This window comes from Arvicanthis niloticus, chromosome 8 (genome assembly GCF_011762505.2).
Source record: "Arvicanthis niloticus isolate mArvNil1 chromosome 8, mArvNil1.pat.X, whole genome shotgun sequence".
NCBI classification, from domain to species: Eukaryota; Metazoa; Chordata; class Mammalia; order Rodentia; family Muridae; genus Arvicanthis; species Arvicanthis niloticus.
In genome coordinates this window covers 524,211-545,641 of record NC_047665.1, presented here as the reverse complement: position 1 = coordinate 545,641, position 21,431 = coordinate 524,211, and the positions used below count along the sequence as shown (strand labels likewise).

The window sequence follows — 21,431 nt, the reverse complement described above, 5'->3', positions numbered from 1 at the left end:
AGTAGGACAGAGATTGGGATGTAAAGTAAACAAAAACAAAACAAAAACAAAAACAAACCCCAAGGATCCCAGCAAAACCTGCAGTGTCATTGCTTTGGAAAGCCCCTGTCTTTTGGGGCTGAATACTCACCAGGCAAATGCAAAAACTCTCCATGACCCAAGGTTCTATATTATTCATAAAAGTGGAAGCTCCTCTAATAATGCATTTGTGAGCAGAGTACCTATTGTCTTTCCAAATGAATTGTCTTTGTTCCTTGTGATCAAATTCACTTTTGATCATTTTCAGGAAGTCACACCTTTTAAATATTTTTTTAAAAAATTGTCTCCCCAGAGGGAAAATGTCATTTAATGAAGCTTAGTGCTGAGGTTTCTAAGTGGAATGTTTGTGTTATTATGATGCAGGAAAAATTGAAGTAGTAAAAACTGGTGCTATAACAGACTTACTGACAAACTTGCTAAGAAATATTGTTATACAAAGAAGTGGTTATCTAGAGCACTGCCTTTGTATGACTGGACTATAAATGGTATACTTACTAGATTTCTTAGAAACTGTAGGAAGGAAAGCTTTGAACTATAAAGTTTAGGATTGCTGAGAACTTTTTGCTAATGTTTGTTCAAGATTGACCTCCTCTTAGACTCCATTCCCATAAGAAAAGGAGATAACCCTGATTTATAATCAACCATTAAGGCTACACACACACACACACAGAGAGAGAGAGAGAGAGAGAGAGAGAGAGAGAGAGAGAGAGAGAGAGAGAGAGAGAGAGAGAGAGAGAGAGAGAGAACAGGTTTTTAAGGAGCAGTTCCAGGGGCAGAGCAGGATTACAATCATCTTTATGTCCTGGTCTGCCATTAAGTTCACTGTAGGAGAAGCATAATTCTGTCAGGTGGGCAAGATTAACCTGGCTAACAGCTGTTGGAAAAGAGCAAAACTTAAGAAATAATCCTGGCAGTATCTTTGCTGTGTAAATCTCCCATCTGCCCAAGTGGGCAGCCTTGAAGTCTCCTGTCTCTGTTTATATTGTTTAAAGTGTAACCAGGGGCTGTGACCTAAAAGATATTTAAGGATGACAGCATAAATAATATGCATAAGCCTAAGGTGAATATAAGCTGTTAAAATCTTCTATTTGCTGCCAGTTTTTCTTTGGGCATCAGCTAGAGTCAGACATGTGCTACAATGATGGTTCTTTTCTTTAATTAATCTCTAAGTGGGTGGAGTAATTCCTCATTGGAAAGGCATATTAATACTATAACAATAGGTAAAACTTACTGTCTTCTTTGAGAACAAAATTTTGGGGAAACTACTTTTATTTTTCTATCATAGAAAGGTGTGACTTGCAACTAACCTCTATATATCCAAACAATGTTTAGGATTGTTTTCATTATAACAGCAGAAGTATTGAAAACAGACTTTAGTTAGCTTACTCTTAAACATTTGTTTTTTTGAAAAAAAAACTTTAAACTTGTACATTCATATAGTTTTGATCTAGCAATTAGTAAAGTTTTTTTTATTCATGTTATGTTTAACCTGTACAGAATGAACTTACCTGCATACGTTTGTGCAAATTAGAAAAAATCACCTTATAATTTGTTTTACACAACTTTCCTTAAGATAATTATTTTATTTCATAAAATGAATTTATTTTATATAACTTCTCTTAAAATAGTTTCCCTATAATATCTCAAAAATAAATTTATTTTCAAATAAAAAAGATAAAATCCTGAAAATCATCTTGAAAGACTGTTAGTAGATGACATATCAAGGCAATTTGATGATTTAGTTTTGCTGTCTTGCCAAAAGTGTGGTAATTTATCTTCTAGAACCTTGTGAAATTTCAGCTTCCAAAGTTTTCTGTGAAATAAGAGATGTGTCTGTAAAAGTTATAGTGACTACATGGTGCTTATATTAGCTAATAAAATGTAACTATATTTTTGTAGACAATGTCCTCATTTTAAGAAGGCTCTTGAGAAAAAAACCACACAAAGCATATACTATTTATGAAGTTGTGTCTCTCACACATTACCATATATATAAGCACACATATATGCAATATTACAATATAAATAGAAAACCGCCCACCACAATGGAAATGAGACTACTAGGAGCAGACTTAATGCAGAGGAGATCTATATTCTCTCTTTCAAAAATAACACAAATGAGATAGAAATTTCATTATGAAGTGTTAATGTTGAAGAGGGATTTTTTAAACTTTCTCAGATATGAATGAGCTCTGTTAGACCTCCTTAGTCCTTGGCAGGCAATCAGTATCTGGATCCTGGTGAATGTAGCATCATTGATTGTACTATAACTGTTACAAACGAAATGGCAGTTCATTTAATTACCAGATAACACTGCCTCATCCTTAGTTCCTGCAACTGTCTCCATGAAATTAACTCCATCCTTGTTCTTAGTGTGTGTAGAAACCCTAGTGGGACATATTTCAGTTATTAGCACATAGTCAAATTGTGAGAATCTATGAATATTTGTTCCTATGATCATAAACTTGTACTTACAGTGGTATGTTTAATGCAGATCATGTAAGTGCTGTCTTCCCTTGGAGTTAGCACCCTTTAGTTTACACTATAAAACTGGACAGAGGGGATGATATACAGTATTTACGCCCAAAGCAATTCCAACTTTGAAAGGAATGGGGGCTCTTCAGCTGGAGCTAATTTGTCTAATAAATTGAAAAACTGTTCTCTACCTATTCAATATAGTCATAGAAATTCAAAGCATACTGGTAACAACTTTTAGAAAAATAGAAATACAGAATAATAAAGAAAAGCTGACAGATTCTTTCAATAATTGGGAGTAAATAAGTTCAAGGTTATATTTGACTTGGGTGTTCTTGAGTAAGAAACAGTATACATGGCTATAAATTTAGTTTAAAACATGATCATAATTTATAAAAACCTGTAATTACAAATTACAAAGAAGACAGCATCCTTTTTTAGTGGCTATTCACTAGGCATACATCTTGTTACCTATTAATTTTCTGTCCCACTACAAAAACCAACATTAAAATTTCATAACATTCAATACCAGTTTCAACTTTGAAATTTATCAAAATTATTAGAAACAGTCAACTAGAAAAAAGCAACACACCAAAAATATTTCCAGGCCTCTCTTTGTATTGGCCAGCAAACAGGAAAGTTGCTGTCATTTTTTTTTTTTAAAAACAGGGCACTTGACCCTGCATTCCAAGACCATGGAGATGCAGGCTAACTAGCTCTATTTTATACATGTCGACAGAAGAACAACAAAGAGATCCCAGATAAGCTTTCAAGTAACAACAACAATAACAACAATAACCAAAACCAACCAGCCAACAACTGTTTTAATTTTATCTGAATAAAAGTTCTGTCCCATTTTCTAAGCAGGATCATAACTTGATGGCTACTTAGTTTTTCAGCTAAAAATTCATAACCATTACACAAATTAAAGCCCTATTTGGAAAAGAGCATTCTACCTGGGGAAACTACTCCACCATGATTAATGACCCCATTCCCTTGCTAGTAAATTGCTAGGAGGGGAGTTTTGCTGAGGAAAACAGCTTAGCCTCCTGGAGACTGAGACTGTTAGTCCTCTGTAAACTGGTGCTGGCCACTCTCTGGCACAGGAAGAATGGGATTGTCAAGAGGAAAACCAGCTATAGCCACCTAAGAGGACTGCTTCTGTTTCAACTCATATTTCACTTTTGAGAGCAGTCTTAGCACTCTTCAGTTTTTGAGAGTGTTGACTCATTTTTTTGGCGTAATCTTTTCTGTTGATGAACCCGTATGGCTATGGCAGACACACAGAGCAAAATAAATATCACAACTGCTGTTATTCCTGGAGAGAGAAAAGGAAAAACACAAATTAGAATACTGAGCCCTGAGTAGAGGCATGGCTGACAGCCTTGATCAGTAGGTTAGGTTAAACAGAATCAACACTGTATCATATACTGGAGGTCCAAACCCCAGGAATTTAAGGTCATGTACTTCTATAACAATTAGATGCAATTCTCAATTATTACTACTGTGGGACAGACTTATTGAACTTCTTCCCTAAGTTTATATCTTATATTTGAGCAAATGCTCTTAGATTTTAAACGAAGATACATACACAAGTTTTAAGCCCTTCAGTAAACTGGAGGGAAGTTTTAATTTAAAAAGTATCTAGTGCTTAACACTAAAGTAGAATAAATGTTACTGTTGGTCTAATTAAATAGGTGCATTTTATGGATGCGCGTGTGTTGTGCAAATGTGTTTGTTCCATAGTGTACATGTTCAAAAGACAATCTTGAGTGTCATCTTCTACCTTTTCCAAGACAATGTTTCTCATTGTACATTGCTGTGTATGTCAGGCTAGCTGGCCCATGTATTCTGTCTCAGCTTCTTTTAGGAGTGTAAGGATTATAGACACATGTTACTGTCTCTGTCTTTTAGGTAGGTTCTGGAAATGGGAACTCATATCCTCATGCTTACATAGTAAATACTTTATTTACTGAGACATTTCACCATTCTGAAATTATTTTAAATACCTTCTATGATACTATACTTTTGAGTTGATAGTATAACAATAGACAATCTTTATTACCAAAAACTATTACAGTGACATTTATTAAATTTATGTGGATATTTTAGAGTCAGGTATAATTATTCCAAACCCTTGAAACCCCAGAAATAGCAGTGGCTCTCAGACCTAGCTATACATGGAACCAACAGGAAGTCAGGGTAACTCAGTGGGAGACCTCAGGACCAGCAGCATTAATCTTAGGTTATAATCCACAGGTAGTATACTAAAGCACAAGCCATAGCTTAATTACTTGTATATGCTCTGTCAGCACAGTTGCTTTCACATTAAGAACTTTATTTTGTAACTGTTCTTTTAGAATTACCAATATTATATTAAGAGTGCCTAAAGAAGGCAATTCATAAACAGTAACTCAAGAAAACCCAACATACTCAAACACAGCTCTTGACCTTACCATTGAATATTGATTCATTTTTCTATTGCACTGCTTAACTCACTGTCAAAATAGTAATAATGCAAAGATCAGATTGGCTTAAGACTTTTTACCTCCGATGACCCCAGGGTCACTCCTGTTTGTGTTAGAAAGAGGCCGTCTATCTTCTGCGGATCCAGAATGACCTGCAGAAGATATGCAGAGAAAAGCAGAGGACTTGTAAACACTGCCAGGAGGAGCAGATTGCAGTGTGTGTGTGTGTGTGTGTGTGTGTGTGTGTGTGTGTGTGTGTGTGTAAAGGCTGGGAACATAGGGGACTACACACACCTGCACCCAGAGAGGGCACTGGCGACAGTTTTCTCACTGCAGAGCCAGGGCCCTCTGCACAATGAGCTGCAGCAGCCACACCGCCTTGAATAGTGACTCTGGCCAGGTCCTGGTTCAGTGCAGCCTTCAGTGGGACTTCCAAGCCAAATCTCACAGAAGAGAGGCAGCCTGTGAAGCCCTGAGCAGCGGCCTGCTGCATTTCAGGGTCAGTATCCAGCGGTTCTATAGGCAGGAGAGGGTAACACAGTCAGGATCAGGGGCAGAACTGGAGCAAGCATCCTCCTAGTCACCAGCTTCTGGAAAGTGCAGCCTTCTGTTGCTTGTCCTGGCTCACCAGAGGCATCTTTTTAACCATAGTAGCTTTCAGGGGCAAACTTGGCTGTGTAATAAGCTTTCATAGAGGATGACCTTGAACTTTGCTTGTGCACTGTAGTGGATTATAGCTGTGCACTACCACACTCAGCTTGAAATTAATTATCAACCTTAGGTCATTTAATTTCTAAACCAGATCATTAAAACACAGTTAATTTTTAAAGCTACATTTATTTATTCATTTTTGCAGCAAGTGCATGATGTGAAGGTCAGAGGACAGCTTTTAGAAGTCAATTCTCTCCTTCTATCATGTGGATCTTGGGGATGGAACTGAGCTTGTCATACTCTGTTAAAATACACTTTTAATGGAACTCACAGCCAATGATTTTCTGGAAATACTAGTTCACTGTTTTAGCTTATCTTATTCAGTCATTTGTTGTTGTTGTTTGTTCATTGGAGGTAAGGTCTCACTATGTAGCCCTTACTGTCCTTGAACTCATAGAGATCCACCTGCTTCTGTCTTCCAAATGCTGGTATTAAAGGCACACACTACCATGACCAGCTAATTAATTATATTTGGAATGACATATACAGATTCATGACATTTATATTTTCCTAATGAGTTATACCTTTTTAAAGATTCAAAACAGTGTGTGTGTGTGTATGTGTGTGTATGTGTGTGTGTGTGTTTACCTGAAAGTGCCTACAGAGGCCAGAAGGGGGCATCAGATGCACTGGATCTGTAGTTACAGGGAGTTGTGAGTCACAGAAACAGGTGCAGGAAATTGAACTCAGGTCCTCTGCAAAAGCAGTGCATGCTCTTAACTGCTGAGCCATTTCTCCAGCCACTAAATGTACCTTTTACCATCAGATAACGTCCTGCCTTGGCTTAATAAGTTGCTCTTATATTAAACTATTTGGTCTAACAGCATTTCTTAGTTTTTACTTGTTAGTTTTTGGCATAGGATTTATTTTTCAATATTGCAAGAACATTTAAAGATCTTAGACCACAAATAATCCTCACTGGCTCCCAGGTAGTGGGTTACTTTAGGAAAGTCTCAGTTTTCTGTTAAAGGCATGTCTACAAATAATTCAGTCTAGGTGACTTACTTTAAAATATGTTAAAGAAAGGTTAACTCATAATTAATCCATTATCTTCCTTTAAAAATGTAAAATCTCATATCTCACTGAATTTTAAAGATTTTTTTGTGGTTTTACCTGGAATATGGGAAAGACAGGCTGTTTTTTAGTGTATTTGCAAGTTTTTATCAAGTATCAAGCCATCACAAGGAGATATCCATTCTCCTACCACCATCTGCCCATGTTTATCAAACCTGAGGATCCTGAACATACAGAACTTCAGGTTCAGAACCATACAGCCCAAGGATACCCATCAGAGGCCTGCAACACCAGGACCATTGAGGTTCACCCTCTTCTCAATATCTACTACAACAAAAACATCCAGGGAACAAAACCATCCAGATGGCTAAAAGTCCTCAAAAGAACACAATTAACAAGAATCAGGGCAATGTTGACACCTTCAAAGCATAGGCACTCCACTACAGCAAGCCCTGGATATCCTAACACAACTGAAAAACAAGAAAATGACCTTAAATCCAATCTTATAAAGATGATAGAGGCCACTGCAAGTTTTTATCAAGTGTAGAACTTTATCAGGTTATTGGTCTATCTTATTGTAAGTTAAAGGAACAAAAAATACTTTGAACTATAAGTTTAATATAAAAGTATAATCTTGCTATAATTACTAAGAGATTTGGAAGTAGCAAAATACTTAGAGCAGAATTCACCCTAAAATATTTGTCTAAAATATGAACTGCTTTATTTCTCTTTTGCTTATTATTTCTATTTTAAGGTATTAACAAAATAGAAAAGCTGAATATTCATAATTTAGGAGGGAGTCATTTACATCAGGTTATATGTTTCCTTGCTTAATTTTAGTTTAAATTTTTTGTTTGTTTCTGTTTTGGGCTTCCATATACAAGCAGAATACCTCAAACTTGTTATCCTCCAGACTATGGTTTTTAAGTACTGAGTTATAGGCATGTACCACCATACCTGGCTTTGGGCCTAAATTTTTTCAAATATACTCTGTGTGAGTGTGTGTGTGTGTGTGTGTGTGTGTGTGTGTGTGTGTGTGTGTGTGTGAGAGAGAGAGAGAGAGAGAGAGAGAGAGAGAGAGAGAGTTTCTGCTGCTTTGATAAAACACCATGACCAAAAGCAACTTGGGGAAGCAAGGATTTATTTCATGTCTATTGTATTACAACCCATTATAGGAGTTAGGGCAGAAATTCAAGGCAGGAATCTGGAGGCAGGAACTGAAGCAGAAGCCATGGAGGAATATTGCTTACTGGCTTGTTCCTCAAGTGTTGCTCAGTCTGCTGTCTTCTACTACTCAGGACCACTTGTCCAGGGGTAGCACTGCTCCCAGTGGGCTGGGTCCTCCTTTATCAATTAAAAAACCGGAAAAGGCTTCACTGACTTGCCCATAGGTAATCTGATGGAGGCATCTTCTCAACTGGGGTTCCTCTTCCAAGACAACTTGTGTCAAGTTGACATAAAATTAACCAGGACACCTTGGAAGCCATAAGATGTTCGATGCCCTAGAGCTGGAGTTATGGGCAACTATGATCACCTGAATGTGGGAACTGAACTCAGAATTATAGTGCTGGGATTATAGATATGTGCTGCTATGTCCAGTTTTCCTTCTGTAAAAAAAATAGGTGCATTTTTTTTACAGAAGGATTCTATTCCTTGGCTACCATTAAATTTAAAGTTAAACTGGTTTTAAAATGTTGCCTTGTCTGTGACATAACCAATTACTACATCTTCCTTCCATATAATAGACAGGTATGAATGTGATTTAAAATTATCAAAGGCATCTGAACAAAGAAATTTGTTTGGAGCCCATTCTGTATTTACCTATTGGGAAAATTGATTATTTCTTTCTCAACTTCAGCTCATGGTTAGTTTTATCACTTGATGGAGGTCTTTTGTAGAAAATATTTAATCTCAGTCCAGGGCTTCTACCCCACTTTTGATCGTTTAGTTCCCAGATAAAAAACACACAAACTTTATAGTTATAATAAGCCTCACTCAGCACAAGAGCTAGGCAGATATCTATCCTCTATGCTATTATGTCTATTTCTCAGCCAATAATCCTATTATATAAATTTCCATGTTTAGTCTGGGCTGCTCTTAACTTCAATTAGCCAATCCACATAGCCATTGTTTTTCTTACCCAATGGCAGCTTCTCTATCTACTTTCTTTTTTCCCACTCTGTGGTTCTCTTCCAACCCCAAGCCTGGGAACCTGGGAATCCTAAACCTCACCTATATGTATTCTGTCCAGTTATTGGCTATTGGCATCTTTATTCACCAATCAATCAGGGATAACTTGGGGGACAAGGTCACATAGCATCACCTGGAGATATATATATATATATATATATATATATATATATATATATATATATATATGCAGTCTCTGGGAACAATTGATATTTAACATAGCAAAAGACCAAATCTCAACAGAGGAGTTGATGTTGAAACTGTCTGTTCTGGTGTTTTCACTTTTCAGGAAGTGTCAGCTTCATTATCTATAACTGTGACTGGTAAGTGAGGATCTTCAAGAGATGACTCGGCTCATCTGCCAGAAGGCACTTACCCATGATTGTACATGCCTTCAACACAAGTATAATCTGTACCTTGATTGCCACTCAGTGTGAAATAATTATTAAAATAAGACAAAGAGCTGCTTTCAGCATAATGAATGCATCTAGACTCTGTGACATGACACTTATGATGTGATGTTTTTTCAGGAAAAGCTCTTTCTTCTACTTACCTAAAACCTTTCCCAATATGAGTGATTTGACAGCATTGAATTCAGTCCCTGAGGACAAGATGACTTGTCTCTTTGTACTCTGGTTAACCTATGAAATATGCCATAGGAAGTGAGAGAGAGAGAGAGAGAGAGAGAGAGAGAGAGAGAGAGAGAGAGAGAGAGAGAGAGAGAGAGAGATTAAACCACTTGTATGTGCTGTAAGGAAGTTTTAACAGGATATTGAGGGGGAGGCTATCTTATAAAGCTGGCATACCCTCCCAGATTCTGGTCCTTTCCCTACTCTACTTTTCTTTATAATGGGTCTGTAACTGGCAGAATCACAAAAGGGTGAAGTCAGTTGTTTTATCTTTAATTTATTTTATTTTTATTTAGGTGTGTGTGGGGTGTGTGTGCATATGACAGAGAGTTCAGTGCCTGTGGAGATCAGAAGACAGCATTACATCCCTTGAAGTTGGAGTTTCAGACAGTATGTGCTTTCTGGCAAAGGTGCTGAGAACTGAAACTTGGGTCTTTTTCCAGGAGCAGTGTGTTAACCGATAAGCACTCTCTCCAGCCACAGAACCAATTGTTTCTAACTTTAAAACTCATTGTCTGGAGAACATGGCATATGCAGTTAAAAAACAGAGTTTTATGAATAGACTTAAAATATATTTCCCTTCCAATGCCAGAGAAAATTAGCTTACTCTGTTTCCTCATTTATTCCCATCTTTGTGAGTTTCTTGTGTTTAAATTGTTGCAGTATAACCATACAGGACATGTTACCTTTGAAACAGTAATGAAACATCCAACCTGTATTCACCAAGAAAAACTAGACATTTCTCTATTAGATAAAGTGAAACAACTAAGATCAGTTTGACATTTCAAAGGGCCAAAGTGTAATCAGTTTGAAAGAGTGACTGGCAAACAGACAAGACAAAATAAAAACCCTTTCCCTACCCCCACATCTTGGCTACATTTGGCTTTCCAGCCTTCACTTATGGAGAACACAGAATGGGTTGCTTTTTATTAATGTTCATTATCAATTTGTTGATCTTTAATTGTTAATTCTTATAGCCTCCCAGCAGTTATTTTTCTTCAGGGTTGCTACCTCACCTCTACAGAGACTACTGCTTCTTCTCTGTTAATCATCAGCTGGTGAAAGTGACCGTCTGCTAAGTTTCTAAGGTCAAAGTTGAAAGCATCTGCATTCCGATGTCTGTCCAGCTTGTACCTCACCTGTAAACTTCCTAAAGAGGAAAAATAGTGACATTTTGGAATTATAATGCCATTTTTAGATCCCTTGGTGCAAATTCCAGAGCATTTTAAGGATTATTTACTAAATCCACCTTTGGATGTGTTTAGCATTGACTTGAAAGCACCCAAGAGTCACTGTTCCTGACATATGTAATCATAGTGTACTTCTGTACTATGGCCAGACTGTGAGTCCAGACATACCACATTTTAAAGTGAAAACCAAATACACTGATATAAATAATTTTCCCCAATTTTTAAAACAAAGGTTTTAAATAACATATATGAAAATTCAGAACTCAATTTAAATCATGACTATGGTATTTGATTGTGGAAATTACAAAAATATGTATTTATATTTATATTAATAATATATTTATGTTTAGTAAAATATATGTTTAGTCACAATAATTATTATAATTTTAATAAAACATTTAAAATTCATCTAAGAACCATACTTTTTCTAAAATTCTTTTAAATGACTAAAACACAGAGAAAGGATTTCGTTATAAGACATATATGTCTATACTGTATAGGCTTACCCTAACTGTCCACATCTTATAGTTTCATAAGACTTTGATTTTATAGAAATTAAATATTTTAGACCTAACAGACTTATACCTTTGTCTATCGTCCCACTGTGAAAACTTGGACTGTCCCATTTGTCACTAGTAGAAAGACTGTCATTTGCTCTAACTGGCTGCTACACCACTAATGAGATAAACAACAATTGTTATTGTTGTTTTTTATAGGAATTAACTTTTATATAGTTTTATTTATTACCTACAATAATGGCCCTTTAATTAACCTAGAATAAGCTGAAGATATGCCCAACACCCAATATCTTTTTTCAGAATGATCTACAAAACAAACTCAGATCATCATGTGGTATTAGAGATTTTTTTCAACAAGTATTTCATACAAAATCTAATTTATACAACTATAAAAGTATCTTAATTTGATTTTGAAATGGTAGTGAGAGACTCAGCAGACAGACAGTGAAAAGAGTAGGTAGATTAATGTACTTTACACTTAAGCATTTCAAATGTCTGATTTCCTGCTTTTCTCCCTCTGTAAACAGAAAGACTTATGAGTGGGGAGGGGGACTGTCTGGTGAGATTTTTAAATCTCCCACAAGGGGGCTCATCCAATTAGCTTTTCTTTCTTTTTTGGATTATCCAGTTCCCTGTGATAGTCCAAACTACCCAATTCTGAGGGGAAAAAAGTAAATTTATCACTTTTTCGAATACATAAAAGTTTGGCTTTGTCATACAAAATTGGATTTCTAATTTCTGGGACTCCTCTTCATCTGTAGAGAGTCTGACTTTTCATGCTTTGCTGTGTGTCTGCTCCTATTTTCATTAAAATGTATTTGCTTGCTCTGGCTATGATTGGTTTTTCTGGAGAAGATGAAACAGATCTAAGTCTCCCTAGATAGTAATACTAGCTTCTCTGATATCCACCATGGATAGCCCTGAAGTACTAAAGTGGAAGCCACACAACTTTCTTGTTGTCGAGTAGAGCTTGCAACCCTATTTTTCTAATTAGTGTTTTGATTGTTATTATTTTCTTTGGTTTGTTGCTTGTTTGCTTATTTCAGTGTACTCAAAAGAAACTCACCATTGTTGGCCAGGATAACTGAAAGGTATTCCTCATAGAAAGAGCTCACATAAAGCAATAAGCATGGTGTCTGTGTGGTTCGGAAGCTCAGTGTGATGGTTTCTCTGGACAGTATGACATCCCCATGCAATGAAGAAGCCAGGGAGCTGGTGTTTTCACTCAGGGGGGAATGTTCTTGGAAATTATAGGTCACTGAAGAACCCATTTCAAAATATGCAGAAATTTCTAGAATGAAAAAATTTATGCATTATGTTAACACAATGGAAGCAACACAAGTGTCAAGTGACATATATTTAAAGAACGACTCCAGTTTGTAAATATCCTGATGGATAAAGTTGCTACTTTCCCTTAAGTTTTTTTTAACTACTTAAAATGTTTTCCTGGAGGATTTGTCACTCGGACTCAGAGGAAGTCGGTTGTATGAGGAGAGGGATGAACCAGAGCTTGCAGTACTTGCCTTTCATCAGATTGAGCCTGCAAATGCCGAAGGCCCAGAGTCTGGCAAAGCACCAGCTGCTTCTGAGTCCTTTGGATCTCTTTCAATTGCTCAAATATGACATCACATCTGCATCTAAGTTTACAGAACCTGGTTGCTCCCTCCTAGTTCAAAGACACAGTCTCACCCCAGGAATTTACTTGTTGAACAAGGGACTTGGTTATTGTTTTTATCTGGACTTTTGATCTGGAATGAACTACAATCCAGAAATAGAGGACACATGCTTTTGATCCAGATCTTGAGAAACTGGCTATTACAAGCTTTGGCTCAAGCATGGTGATAATACCCTTTTAATCCCAGGAGACAAAGACAAGCAGATCTCTGAGTTCAAGGCCAGCCTGGGACAGAGAAACTTCTAGGTGGTACATGCCTTTAATTCTAGCATTCAGGAGACAGAGACATGTAGATCTCTGAGTTCAAGGTCAATCTACAGAGCAAGTTCCAGGATAGTCAAGCTTAGGTAGTAAAGAAGTTGCAAAACAAAAAGCTAGTGATAATATAATAGATCAAATGGGCCATGTTCCATGTGTCTCTGGCTTTAGAGTTAAGAATAGAAGGAACCACTGGGACAATTGGTGCTAGTTAGCCAGAGCTAAGAAATTATCGGTGATTAAGAAGAGACCAGTACCACTGAGGTGAAATCTTCTGGGAAGTGTTTTATGAAAGCACAAAGAAGTTGTGTTCCAGAGATCGCCAAGGTTGTACCTTGTACTTCAGCTGGACTTGGTAATATGCAAAAATCATCCAAGTGGTATTGGTTTTGATGGCATGAAGGGGTCATGGGGAGCAGCTGAGGATTGGTACTGTTAGAGGCCAGGGAAGGTCATTGGTGAAGGTGCAGCTTCTGTTGCAATTGACAGCCCAAGACTGAAGGGGTCGTGCTAAGAAGTTGAGGCTTGGCATCGTGAAGGGAGAGGCTACTGGTGAAGGTGAGTTGCTTTGGAATACTTCAATAAATTGAAGATGACATTACCAAAGAATGATCACCAAGAACAGCAGCAGCAGTGGAGTAGAGTCAACCAGAGCCTACAGTGCTTCAGAGGGAAGAGCTGGAAAAGTGACAAAGCCCTTTGGAGGAGCCCAGAAAATTATGTGTGGATCCCAGACATTGGAAAAAGAAGGTGTGAAGTTGAAGTTGCCTTGGATACCCCAGGATGTTATAGATGTCAGAGCTGTGGGATACCTGCTGAAGAAAACTGCTAACAGGGAGTAGAACAGATCAAGAGAAAGAACTTTGTTGCAGTCAACAAAGCTGAAAGGATTTGGAGATATGAAGAGTGCTTTTACATCAGATGGAGATGCAGAGTTTGGGGTTTGCCCAGCTGGATTTTGGTCTTGCTTTGGTCCAGTATTTCCTCACTATGGCATTTTGGAATGGTAATGTATATCTTGTGATGTTGGAACTATGTGATTTGCTTTTTGCTTTTGATTTTATACGGAGATTACAGTTAAGTAGTTGGATGAATTTTAGAAGAGACTTTGAACTTAGGACTTTCAAACATTGTTGAGACTGTGATAGACTATGGGGGCTGGACTAAATGTGTTTTTCATTATGCTATGTCTAGGTATGGCCCCAATACACTCACATGTTTGAATAATCCTATGGGGGCCAGGGAGTGGAATGTGGTGGTTTGAATATGCTTGGCCCAGAGAGTGGCACTATTAGGAAGTGTGACCTTGTTGGAGTAGGTGTGGTCTTGGAGGAACTGTGTCACTGTGGGGGTGGGCTTTGAGATCTTCCTCCTAGCTACTGGGAAGACAACAGTCTTCTTTTATTTGCCTTTGGAACAAGATGTAGAACTCTAGGCTCCTCTAGTGCCACACCTGCTGGATTCTGTCATACTTCCTGCCTTGATGATATTGGACAGAACTTCTGAACTTGTAAGCTAGCTCCAATTAATTGTTGTCCTTTATAAGAAAATTTTTTTCTGTTTTGATTTTCTCACTTTTCAAATGTTAAGGAAATGAAGTCTGAAAAAGTGACAATTCTCAATATGTCAAAAGTCTAGAATGGACAAGTATCAGAAACATTGAGTCACCCTGGCAACCAGGGTAAAGCCAGCATTATCATTATCATTCCTGATATGTGATATTCTGAATGTGATCTTGGGTTCATTTTGCAAAGATTTTATTAGAAACTTTTGAATTTATATTCATCAAGAAAGTTGTTCTACCTTGTTTTATAATATCCCTATTTGATTTTGGTAACAAAGTAAATAAATGCTTGTGTTATAAAACTGGCTTTACTACTGGGAGCTAGGCCACCTTTTGCTGTCTCCTCATTCCCTGGGCCACTGCTTTGCAGGCCTGTATTTCATCTGGAGTGAAGCAGGTTGAATTAAAGATCCCTGACTTATGATTCTTGTTTTCAGGCCCTTGTTTCTCTGAAGTTGGCTCTCAAAGATGCCTTTACAATCATGTAGAGCAACAGAAAGAAATTCTACTCTGCTGCTGACCATCCACCATAGTAGTCGTGGTCTCAGCAAAATCAGCCTTGTATTTGAGAATTGGGTGTGATGTGGGATTTTCCTGATAGAGCTATATCAGACCCTTCCCTCCAGGTTGCCTGGCTGACCTTTGGATGAGACGTCTGCTTCCTCCATGCTAGGGAACCCTACTGCTGTTGTGTTTGGTTTGCTTCTTTACACAGTGTCACCTTTCTTTACACTTTCATCTGTTCTATTATCACCTTTATACATTTCCAAAAGCATTCCTTGCTTTTCCTCTTTGGAATAGAGCTTATTTTTTTCTTACATTCTCTTTCTCTTTACCTGGTTACATGGAAGCAAACTTCTAGTTCATCATTGTAACTTAAGTCTTAGGAAGTTTTTCCTATGTCAAAGATTTCTCAAATTTACTATTCAGTGCTTACTAGAAAAAATCTTATCTTAGTTGATCTCTGCATTTGTACTGAGAGAAAAGACAAAGTGATTCTCAGGTTCTCCTAAAACACTTTATAAAGGATATGTGTTAGCTACCTTTTAGTTGTTGCTGTGATAAAATATCATGACTGAAAGTAACTTAAGAAAGATTTCATTTTTGATTGTGGTTGCAGAGGACTAACTGTCCATAATGGCATAATGGCAAGGAAGCCATGATGACAGGAGCACGGAGCTAAGAGATCAGATCTCATTTCCGAGAGAGAGAGAGAGAGAGAGAGAGAGAGAGAGAGAGAGAGAGAGAGAAGAAATATAGATTCTCAAAGCCCACCTTCAGTGACATACTTTTTCCAGAAAAGCTCCATGTCCTAAATAGCATCACCAACAGTGGACCAAGTATTCAAATGCATAAGCCTATGGAGGACATTCTTATTCCAAACCACCACAGGTTGACACTCTCATTTTGTGTCATATTACTTCCAAAAATACATTTAGTACAGAAATATCCACACATACATGCATAGGTGCATATGCATACATACATACATGCTTAATAAAAAGAAGATATTGAGAGATGGTCTTTATCTTGCAATGAAATTTTATCTTCCTATTCCCATAAAACACAAAAGAATCCATTAAATATCCATATTATTAGTTTAGATCATGAAATTTAAGGTCTTGGAATGTAGCTCAGTGATGGAAATTGACTTCATTCGTAAGCCCTGGCTTCAAACCATAGCATCACAAAATAGATAAATAAAGTATAAGAAAATAAAAATGTTAAAATGAATGTTTGGGATAGGAATATAGCTTAGTTGATAGAGTGCTTGACGAGGATGTGTGAGATCCTTGGTTCAGTCCTCAGAACTTAGAAAGTAGAAGAATACATAATGATGAAGAGATCAGGCCATCATTGTTTACACAGGGACTTTGAGGTTGCCTGGGTTAGAAAACATGTATAAAATCATAATAATTATAATCATTCATAAAACAAAAAAATATGAAGAAGAGGAAATTGGGTATAAATATTCTTTATTTACCAGAGAGCCATTTCTTATTTACCCACAACACAATGTCTCTGTCTAGTATAATTTTAGGTTATGAAGTAACATTAGAATGACCGTCACAGACAGATCTTGTATTCTAATATATTCAAGAAGATGAGTGGAAGTCTTTTTAAAGGTGCTTTCCAAAACTTTTCAATGACTTCTAGATAACTAATTCTCAAAATTCCTTTGAAAGTTACATAATTTTTATAGCAAATCAAGTTCCTTATACTGTTAAAAATATGTCAAGAATATGTAAAACAGTAAATTTGATTTTAATGAATTAATATTCTAGGGGGTTCCATTAAATAATTATTAATAATTTTATTAATAATTAATTAAAATTAATATTTAAAATTGTTAATAATTTTAAGCATATCCAAGAAGTTGGTACACTCTAGATGTGAACCAGTCCCTTCATTTAGAATGAATCAATATTTGCAGGAAATATGTTATATCCCAAATTGCCCCTTAAGTGCATTTAAACACTTTAAAATTAATGTTTGAGTCCTATTAAGGTCATATCATATTAAATTGAATGTAAATTTTTTCCCAGTTATGGGGGATTCTATTCCCTCCTCTGGCCTTTACAAGTGCTACGCTCATGTGCACAGACATAAACATATACATATAATTAAAACTAAGTAATTAAAAAAGAGATCCCTTTATATTACCACGAGTTTAGTGATAGGTGAGAATGATGCTTAGATGATCTGAAAATCAGAGCAATTTGAGGACATAATTCTGGAAACAAGATGATTCTGAGAACATCAGCACTGAGCAAAAGACAGGAATAGAACTAAAGGCCTCCAAATAATAAACCCAGAAGGCTGATCTATGCATCAGCATTGGGTTTCTAAGGATATTCATAAACCTTCCAAATTTAATAAAGAATTTAATGAGATTCTAAGTAAAAAAAAAAAACCTACATCATCTTATGTTGTCTTTTAAAGAATGCCAGAGGAATACCACATCTCCATGATTTATTTCTTGGACATACCATGTGAGCACAGTGGTCCATCGTAGGCAGAGAAGGCACAGTCACAAGCAATCCCTCTGTGTTTCTCTAGACACTTTCCTCCATTGCGACACAGGTGTCCATAGCTGCTGCAGTGACCTGAGCATCCTGGCTCCACTCCTGGTGTCATTACAGCCCTTCCCTCTAAGTCCAGTGTCATTCCATTCACCTGAAGGGACCGGATACATCCCAGGAAGCCCTTCTGCCTGCTGGCCGTCCCCCCTACAAGGGAAGCACTGCAAATACAAATGTGTTCCTTGGTATTTCATTTAGAATTTCCTGTCTACGTAAACTCAGACCTTATGTAGTTAGGCAAGAAAAAAAATGGAATTTGTTGGAAGCATTGTTGGCATAGAAAACAATGAAAACATATGCGTTCATCACACATCAGAAAACCTTACATGACACTGAATAAAACATTCAGCTTATAAAAATATTGGCATTGGTGAACATTCATTATAAAATGTCCTTCAGTTTCACAAAATATGAACCACATAAACATCATTTTAATTATGTTTATGAACTGTGATACACATCATTATGGCTATATGTGACATTTCAAAATCTTCACAATAATGTAAATATATTCTGATAATTTCTTACTTGGGTGAATTGTCAAAGCATAGGAAGAAACTGAGAAGCAAACCTAGGAAAGCTGGAGGAAATGGTATTGACTTACCCAAGGTGTCCCTCACATCACATACCCCTCTCCAAAGATACAGCGTTAAACATAAACTGAATACTACATATACAGATGGTTTACCATATCAAACTTGAATGCTAAAAATCTATTTACACAGGTCTCCAACACTGTCAGGGCAAACATCATTATATGTGATATTATATTATTCTATGAGACTGCAGATTCCAGAGCTTCCTTACAGACTCTGATACAACTGGTTTACAGAAGGGACCCCTGTGCTCATGAAGCCAGCAATTCCTCCACTGGATCCTACAAAGGCCTATGTGCTAAGACACTCAACCTTCAACTTGGCACAGCTTGGGGTGGTATTAACCTTAAGAAGTGAGGCCTAGTAGAAACTTTTTAAATTATTGTAGTCATGGCATCATCAAATGAGATTGTGGGGCCCTGGTTAATTCTACATTCACATTCTGACCTTGGAACTAACTTCCTTGTTCTCTTGCTCCCACCATGTTGGGCAAAACCTACTGGCCTCAAAAACCTTAACACAATGGGTCTGCCTATTTGCAGACTAAAATTCAAAGCTCTGAGTCTAGAAGGGACTCCTTTTAAAATTTGTTTACTAGTTTATTTATTTATTTATTTATTTATTTATATTTAGGTTGGGGTGGCATGAGCTATGGTGCACATGTGGAGTTCAAAGGATTATGTGTGGGTCTCAGTTTTCTCCTACAATGTGTGTTCTGGAGCTAGAAATCAGATCATTAAGTGTGGTAGCAAGTGCCTTTACCTTTTGAGCCATCCTGCTGACCCTGAATCTCTTATCTCTATAAGGTGATTAGCTAAGGTACTTGTTTTGGTAATGAGAGCAAACATACATACTTTTTTGGTGTTTTATGTTCTTTAGGTAGTTTGATGGTTTCAAGTCCTTTGAAGAAGGATAATCTCACATTAACTTAGGAGCCAATAATGCTTAAAGCTTTGTCTTATGGATTCATAATATATTAACCTTTGTTTTTAAGTACAAGCACACGTGCAGACATGTGCACATGAGTGCATACACACATACATATACACATGCTTGAATTCATCATTAGCAGTTAGTACCTAGAAATTGTACATAATTTCTGTAAAGCAGGATGTGTAGTTATTTATGATTTAATCATGCTTCTAATTAGATTGTGTCTTTATTTGTTCTAAGATGCATAAATGAGAACTTATTGCTTGGTTACTAAGACTGGAGTAGTCTGAAAAGCAACATAGTAATATATAATTTCCATTATGAGAAAAATAACATTAAAGTAATAAAAATCAAACTAAAGAAAAATATCATTGAAGTAATAAATAAGCAAAATATAGTTTTACTTATGAGAAAAGTAACATTAAAGTAATAAATAAGTAAACTAACAAAAAGCTTACACCATCCACAAGTCTGATCTTTAAACCCATGAACTACAAGAATAAAGAAATAGGACCCAGTTATAAGTAATAAGCACAAGATGTAGCAGCCTGATGATGATAAACACAGACAGGGAATGCAAGACCAGGACCCTGAAAGGCTTGCAAAATGTATACCAGGATCCTGAAAGGCTTGCACAATGTAGACCAGAACCCTGAAAAGCTTGCAGAATGCCTAGCTTCCATACAGGAAAGAAGGCATGAGATAGTTGTCTTAGTTTAAGTTTTATTTGCTGTGAAGAGGTAACAAGACCACAACAATTTTTATAAAAGAAGACATTTAATTTGAGGCTGGATTATAGTTTCAGAGGTTTAGTCCATTGTCATCATGATAGGAAGCATGGCAGACTTGGCACTGGAGGAGCCAAGAGTTCTACATCTGGATCCACAGACAGCAGGAGACAGGATTCCACACTGGACAGAACTTGAGCATAAGAGACCTCAAAGCCTGCCCTGCCACCACAGTGACACACCTCCTCCAACAAGGCCACACTTTCTAATAGTACCATTCCCAATAGACCAAGCATTCAAACACATGAGTGTATGGGAGGCATACCTATTTAAACCACCACATTCCACTCCCTGGCCCCATAGGCTTGTAAACATAACATAATGGGAAAATGTGTTCTGTCAAATTTCAAAAGTCCCCATAGTCTATACCAGTCTCAAACTTGTTTAAAAGTCAAAAGTTAAAAGTCTTGTCTGAGAATCATGAAATCTCTTAACTGTAATATCCTATAAAATCAAAATAATAATAATAAAAAAGGATCACATGCTTCCAACATATGATGGCACAGGATATACATGACCATTCCAAAACACAGGGAAGGGAACCTAGTAAGGAAATACTGGGCCAAAGCAAGACAGAAAACCAGCTGGGCGAACTCCAAATTCTTCACCTTCATGTCTGATGTTGAAGCGCTCTTCAAATCTCCAACTCTTCCTTTCAGCTTTGTTGACTGTAATGCATTTCTTTCTCATGGGCTGGCTCCACTCCCTGTCAGCAGCTTTCCTCTTCAGGTATCCCATGACTCTGACATTTCTAACATCTTGGGGTCTCCAAGGCAATCCAGGATTCACTTTTCCAGCTTCATACAATGGCCTTTCACAGCTTTACAAATGACCTCACTGGGCCTTCATGCAGGGACACTCCTGCAACACACCTAGCCTCAGTAGCTTTCCTTAGTCATAGAGGGAAATTCCATCCTTGATTCTAAATCCAGAACCATATGGCCAAAGCTGCAAAGTTCTACTGCTTGCTGGGGCTGAAACATGGCCCCTTTGTTCAATTACAACTTCACCAGCTTTCTGTTTTTGACTGTTTCTTTTACTGTCTAATTTTGGCTGTCTTGAAACTTGTTCTGTAGACTGACCTTGAACTCTGAGATCTTGATGCCTGTCTCCTGAGTACTGAGATTAAAGGTGTGTACTACCATGCCTGGATCTAAGCTTTCCTTCCTTCCTTCCTTTCTTTTCTTTTCTTTCTTCTCTTTTCTTCTCTTTTCTTTTCTTTTCTTTTCTTTCTTTCTTTCTTTCTTTCTTTCTTTCTTTCTTTCTTTCTTTCTTTCTTTCTTTTAAAATGAGATAGAAG

The 21,431-nt window shown here is 37.0% G+C and overlaps 1 protein-coding gene across 3 annotated transcripts in view; it reads right to left on the bottom strand.

The window, feature by feature from the left end:
• Positions 1-2,806: 2,806 nt before the first annotated feature.
• LOC117713937 (contactin-associated protein-like 3) overlaps positions 2,807-21,431 on the bottom strand; it is a 149,104-nt gene continuing 130,479 nt past the window's right edge. For all 3 annotated transcript variants that reach the window (XM_034510488.2, XM_076938842.1, XM_076938843.1), the window contains 7 exons: positions 17,722-17,961; positions 12,301-12,525; positions 10,543-10,676; positions 9,451-9,538; positions 5,277-5,498; positions 5,063-5,134; positions 2,807-3,832 (listed from right to left, as the gene is read on the bottom strand). In XM_034510488.2, the coding sequence (XP_034366379.1) occupies positions 3,711-3,832; positions 5,063-5,134; positions 5,277-5,498; positions 9,451-9,538; positions 10,543-10,676; positions 12,301-12,525; positions 17,722-17,961 (1,103 nt within the window). In that variant the 3' untranslated portion in view covers positions 2,807-3,710. The remainder of the gene's footprint in view (positions 3,833-5,062; positions 5,135-5,276; positions 5,499-9,450; positions 9,539-10,542; positions 10,677-12,300; positions 12,526-17,721; positions 17,962-21,431) is intronic.